This window comes from Stegodyphus dumicola, chromosome 4 (assembly GCF_044657685.1).
Source record: "Stegodyphus dumicola isolate Sdum_Otavi_A_Nest chromosome 4, ASM4465768v1".
Classification (NCBI taxonomy): Eukaryota; Metazoa; Arthropoda; class Arachnida; order Araneae; family Eresidae; genus Stegodyphus; species Stegodyphus dumicola.
The window spans coordinates 137891486-137898437 of NC_140771.1; the positions used below are offsets into that span (position 1 = coordinate 137891486).

Genomic DNA, 6952 nt, shown 5'->3' on the forward strand with positions numbered 1-6952 from the left:
GTCTGGAACATGGATCGCTTCTAGTGATGAACCCCCCCCCCCCCACTAATGTAGTCTGGAAACACGGTATCTCATCCCAGCCCGAAGTGAAGACTATTCGAATAAGTTTGACGTTTAGAAAAATTATATCTCCGCAAGTGAAGCGTTTTTCTGATGAAATGGACTTTGGTTATTATGACAACATAATCCCTATACCGTGAATGAATAAAAGAACCTTTCCGCGTAAGGAAACCATGTTTAGAAGATGAGATGCTCGAGATATCCCAGGACGACTGGCTGGATCGTCATTACCAGTCATCACGAAATCATGATGAAGTGATCAATTATTGGTCATTAGAACGGATGTCTCGTCTTTCCATCGTTGTAGGTAGAAATAACAATGTTCGGATTCTTATACAAAACTCTGCAGAAACGAATAATTTCAATTGTGGATCTTCTCTTGGGGGTGTGAGTATGACTCCTGAGACGTGTTATGATTTCATGAAAAAATTACCAAACTTTAATTTTCAAGTATTCGGAAGCATCCTTCATAGCCAATAATCAGTTGGCGGTATTTTCTGCAAACGCGTAATGTATTCTTCAAGAAATTTTTAGAAGTCCCTACGGTGGTTTCCGTCTCGTAGTAGATTGTTTTCAATTAGAGTCATATCAAACTGATAAACTTTTAGATTTATACAGTGAAATAACACAGACTATCCAAACTACCCTATTTCAACATGTGTTACCGCATGAGATAACAAAACGGCAATCAAAATGCCAGCAGTTGGAACATTTAACTAGCGAGCAATGCATGCAGAAAGTCAACAATGTTATTTACGAGGAGTACTTAACCAGTCTCAACGAGGTGTTTATCTGTGAGAGATGTGCGGTCAATCATCCAAGTCAATGTCGTCACCCTTGTATAATGGAGACGACACAGGAAAAAGCTATGAATAATACTGACAAAGCTATATTGTCAATGAACTTTAAAAGACTTGCTCAAAAACTTTATAAGGACACTTGCTGTTGTATTTATGATAATGAAGACTTTTTAAAGAATATTTCATTGTCACCTTTACGTGATCGAATAGCAAATTTTAAAGAAAAAAAAATATTTTAGTAAGTATGTATTTTAATAAAAATTTTTTTATTTATATTGAAATGTATCTTTATTTAGCTGTCAACTGTTTCTTATTATGTTTTAAATTAATATTTCTTTACCTTAATCTTAATTCTAAAGTTTTGATAAGTTACAAGAATACTCTTTTTTACCGTTTAGTGCTTATAGGAAATGATTTGTTACTCAGGTTTTATGTTAATGCATTACAAGATTTTATATTTAATTTAAGTGTTGACAAAGTTTTACTGTTCCTAATGAGTGGAATTTTTTTAGTGTGTAAGTGAATATTTAATTGCATTTTCCTTAACAACGCGTGGGAGTAATTTAATAATGTATCGTATTCTTTTCTTATAAAAATCCTAGTTGAAAGTTAATAAAAATTATTTAGATTAATATCAAATGTATGTAAAGTGCTAATTATACTACAGAAAGGTTCATGACTTTTCTGTATATACTGACAAGGGTATATAAAGTGAACTTCAGGTTTTTCCCACTGATAGTAAATCTGGAAACAATCAAAATGTATTAAAACTCATTTTTAGGTAAATATATTGCTTTCTATCGCACATTTTCTAAACATTTGTTGGGAATTCTGGGTAAATAACTTAAATTCAGTAAAGATATGTCCTGATTTGGGTAAAACGCCTATAACTAAATATGAAACTTAATATGAAATAACCATTTTTCACTATATATTCTATAGTGAAAAATGGTTATTTCATATTTAGTTCTTAATATTAAGAAAATAGTTCTCTAGTACTCCTTTGATATGTTCCTGCATTTTAGAACTTTCATTATATCTAATGGAATATAGTTTTATAAGAAGAAATAACTTATTTGTTAAATTTACACGTTCATGGACACATTTTAACTTCTGCCAAACTTCTTTTGCAGATTTACTATGTAAAACATGGATAATTTGCGAATCCGAAATGTTTAGACACATTAAAGCTGTACAATCATTCTTTAACCAAATATCAGTATCAGTTTCCGGTTTTTCTTCGAATACAACATTATCTAAACCTTCTTTTATTAGAAGTTGTTTTATTTTAAATTTCCACACTGAATAATTTTCATCTGTTAATTTTTCTATACAAATTGATTCTTTTAGAATAGACATTATTACTTGTTACAATTATTCTTATAAACTTTGTAACTAGTTTTTTTTCAACAAAGAGTTTTAACACTTTATGCCCCTGGAATCTTACAACATTACAAAATTTCAATTTCTCAGTCTCATAATCTTTTGTTGGTTGTGCATTAGCACTGAAGGCGTAATGAGTACGTTTCCTCAAGCACAGAATTAAAGAATCATAAGTCAAAAGATTAACTACGAAATCTTTATTTAACAAAATAGGATAATTCTGCTTAACTTAAGCATAACAAAAGTAATAATGTTCACGGACATTAAAATTGAAGTATTGAAAAGAATAACTTACAGAGAATCGTCATCAGTCCTAAATCACCAGGCTTACCTATTTTAGGCAATAAGAAAAATAAACAGGAACATACTTTGCCATCGCACCTGAAAGAGAAGAAAGTACTACTGGATTAGACCTTTGGCCAGATACAAGTAGCTAGGGTGAAAATCAAATATACTGCATTGCACACGAGCTTTACTTTCTCTCGCCACCTAAAAATATCCTAAAAATTTACCTAAAAATGAGTCTTAATACATTTTGATTGTTTCCAGATTTACTATCAGTGGGAAAAACCTGAAGTTCACTTTATATACCCTTGTCAGTATATACAGAAAAGTCATGAACCTTTCTGTAGTATAATTAGCACTTTACATACATTTGATATTAATCTAAATAATTTTTATTAACTTTCAATTAGGAGTTTTATAAGAAAAGAATACGATACATTATTAAATTACTCCCACGCGTTGTTAAGGAAAATGCAATTAAATATTCACTTACACACTAAAAAAAATCCACTCATTAGGAACAGTAAAACTTTGCCAACACTTAAATTAAATATAAAATCTTGTAATGCATTAACATAAAACCTGAGTAACAAATCATTTCCTATAAGCAGTAAACGGTAAAAAAGAGTATTCTTGTAACTTATCAAAACTTTAGAATTAAGATTAAGGTAAAGAAATATTAATTTAAAACATAATAAGAAACAGTTGACAGCTAAATAAAGATACATTTCAATATAAATAAAAAATTTTTTATTAAAATACATACTTACTAAAATATTTTTTTTCTTTAAAATTTGCTATTCGATCACGTAAAGGTGACAATGAAATATTCTTTAAAAAGTTTTCCTTATCATAAATACAACAGCAAGTGTCCTTATAAAGTTTTTGAGCAAGTCTTTTAAAGTTCATTGACAATATAGCTTTGTCAGTATTATTCATAGCTTTTTCCTGTGTCGTCTCCATTATACAAGGGTGACGACATTGACTTGGATGATTGACCGCACATCCCTCACAGATAAACACCTCGTTGAGACTGGTTAAGTACTCCTCGTAAATAACATTGTTGACTTTCTGCATGCATTGCTCGCTAGTTAAATGTTCCAACTGCTGACATTTTGATTGCCGTTTTGTTATCTCATGCGGTAACACATGTTGAAATAGGGTAGTTTGGATAGTCTGTGTTATTTCACTGTATAAATCTAAAAGTTTATCAGTTTGATATGACTCTAATTGAAAACAATCTGCTACGAGGCGGAAACCACCGTAGGGACTTCTAAAAATTTCTTGAAGAACACATTACGCGTTTGCAGAAAATACCGCCAACTGATTATTGGCTATGAAGGATGCTTCCGAATACTTGAAAATTAAAGTTTGGTAATTTTTTCATGAAATCATAACACGTCTCAGGAGTCATACTCACACCTCCAAGAGAAGATCCACAATTGAAATTATTCGTTTCTGCAGAGTTTTGTATAAGAATCCGAACATTATTTCTACCTACAACGATGGAAAGACGAGACATCCGTTCTAATGACCAATAATTGATCACTTCATCATGATTTCGTGATGACTGGTAATGACGATCCAGCCAGTCGTCCTGGGATATCTCGAGCACCTCATCTTCTAAACATGGTTTCCTTAAGCGGAAAGGTTCTTTTATTCATTCACGGTATAGGGATTATGTTGTCATAATAACCAAAGTCCATTTCATCAGAAGAACGCTTCACTTGCGGAGATATAATTTTTCTAAACGTCAAACTTATTCGAATAGTCTTCACTTCGGGCTGGGATGAGATACCGTGTTTCCAGACTACATTAGTGGGGGGGGGGGGTTCATCACTAGAAGCGATCCATGTTCCAGACTCAGGATGTGAGTAATATAATTCTCTCTTGCATCACTCGCTTTGCACCGTAACTCAGTGTAGGAATGCAGTAGGAAGGATCCAGGGAGCTTTCCTCGCCTTTGTGCGCAGATATCTTGGCATCTCCGTCAGGGTATTTGTTGAGCAGAACGTAATTATATTTTTCGTCGGCGAGGGCTTCCACTTCACTTTTCATTTGGTGCAGCATAGGAGTCCAGGCCTGGGCGACGATCGATGTTCCCGAAAAACTGTAGGTGAGTCCATCTTCATCCCCGAAAGCGCAACAAAGTCGAGTTGGAATATATTGGTGACCGTAAATATTCAGTTTCACAGGTTGGAAAGGATACGTACAGAGTTCCTCAAAAATAGAATTGGCCTTTTCTTTACTATGAAAATCTTTGAAATAGGATAGTGTTAACTGATCATCAAATATTTCCATCGTGAGAGTTAAGAATTACTGCTTTGAAGTACAATTCGTCAAGATTTGCAATGAATTGAGAAATCTACTGAGATCGAATATTCCTAAACTTATTTATATAATCATTTACTGATAAATAAGGATCATTTGATACATTCTTTTAATCGGTAATCGCCTTATTTATTCCGATAACATCATGTTTTCCAGAACGATGTCGATATATCGAAACTTGTCATGATGAATCATCTAAGGATAAACAGATAGGATAGCCCGTATCACCATAAGTTGGTAAACCATCGATTACAGAAATGAGGACCTGTTAAAATAGGATGTGTACACATCCCATTTTAAGAAGCCTCACTACAATTACTAAAATGTACGAAACAAGTTAAAAATAACACCTAAAATTAAATAAAGCTCATATACATGGTAAGAAAATAGAAGAATTAAGCTAAAATTATGAGCCTGTTTGAAATTAGGAATGTTAAAACGTATGAAAGTCGTTACAAATTAAATGAAAGTTATGTGAAAATATAAAAATTCTTAGTATGTTGGAAACTAAAAACGATAAAAATAGAAAAGGAGTTAAAATTTACATCTAGAATTAAATAAGTCAGGTATATGGTAGGAAAATGTAATAAGCAAGTTCAAAATTAAGAATAATTTAAAAATTACAAAGGTTTAAAATGTACGAAACAAGTTAAAAATTACATCTAAAATTAAATAAAATTCATATATATGGTCAGAAAATGTAGGAATTAAACTAAAATTAAAAGTATATTTGAAATTACGAATGTTAAAAACGTATGAAAGTAGCTATAAGTTAAATGAAAGGCATGTACATAGTGTGAAAATATAGCAAATTAGTTAAAATTTAGAGTATGTTGGAAACTAAAAGCGTTAAAATAGAGAAAAGAAGTTAAAATTAAATAAAAGTCAGGTATATGATGTGAAAATGTAGCAATTATGTTAAAATTAGGACTATACTGGAAATTTTGAGGTTAAAATGTATGAAAGACATCAAGTAAAAGTCACGTATATAGTGGGAAAATATAGCAAATTAGTTAAAATTCAGAGTATATTGGAAACTAAAAACGTTAAAAAATAAGAAAGAAGTTAAAATTTACACCTAAAATTAAATAAAAGTCAGGTATATGATGTGAAAATATAGCAATTATGTTAAAATTAGGACTATATTGGAAATTATGGAGGTTAAAATGAATGAGAGAAATCAAGTAAAAGTCATATATATAGTGTGAAAATTTAAAATGGTTAAAAATTAGAGTATATTAAATAGTGTGAAGGTTAAAATGTACAAAACAAGCTAGAAATGTTACATCTAAATTTAAATAAAGTATATGATCAGAAAATATAGGAATTATGTTAAAATACAGACTATGTTGAAGATCACTAACGTTAAAAAGAGATAAAAAAGAGATTTACATCTAACATTGAATAATATAACACATAAAAACGCGTGTTTTAGTAATTACACTCGTAAAATATAACAAATAAGTTAAAAGTATAGCTAACAAGTATGAAAAACCTCTGGGTCAAATGAATTTAATAATAAAAATGAGTAATGTAATTAAGATTACGGAAAGTATATCTAATATTATGAAAAGAAAATTTAAGAAATAAGGTAAAATTTTGAGTGTATAGAATCACTCAATCATTAAATTCGAAAATAATCTTCGTTAAGGGTACCTAGGAAATAATCATCATATACGTAGTAAAACAGTTGGAATACGAAGAAAAAACACAAAGGCTAAAAATTTATTAACGAAGGAAATCACCTCCGGTAAATCAGTCAAATATAATTGTGATGACATGTGGTAGTTTTGCAGATATTCAGTCATAGCATAAATACAAGTAAGAAAATAATTATCTTCCAAAGACGTTATACTGTGAAGGAAACATTTTATTATGCAGTAAATTCTGTTTAAAGAAAATCAAACACGTATTTCATATATTGTTTTTAAGAACTCAATATAAGTAAGTACACATTATCATATAACTACTCAATGCTTAAATCACCAGATTAATAAAACCTCAGCACACGTCCTTTTTCTGTGACGTGCAGCCCGATAAGGCTTCCCTGTTCCCATTTTCAGATAAGCCTCCCTCCCACGGCTAGCCCTTCC

General features: G+C 31.0%; 1 protein-coding gene across 1 annotated transcript; it reads right to left on the minus strand.

The window, feature by feature from the left end:
• Positions 1–4391: 4391 nt before the first annotated feature.
• LOC146997712 (DNA oxidative demethylase ALKBH2-like) lies at positions 4392–4829 on the minus strand. The gene has a single exon (XM_085814380.1). It carries the CDS (start codon positions 4827–4829, stop codon positions 4392–4394), a length of 438 nt encoding a protein of 145 aa, XP_085670506.1.
• Between the last annotated feature and the right edge of the window lie 2123 nt (positions 4830–6952).

Coding starts and splice junctions, on each gene's coding strand:
- LOC146997712 (XM_085814380.1), bottom strand. CDS start 4,829: ATGGAAATATTTGATGATCAGTTAACACTATCCTATTTCAAAGATTTT.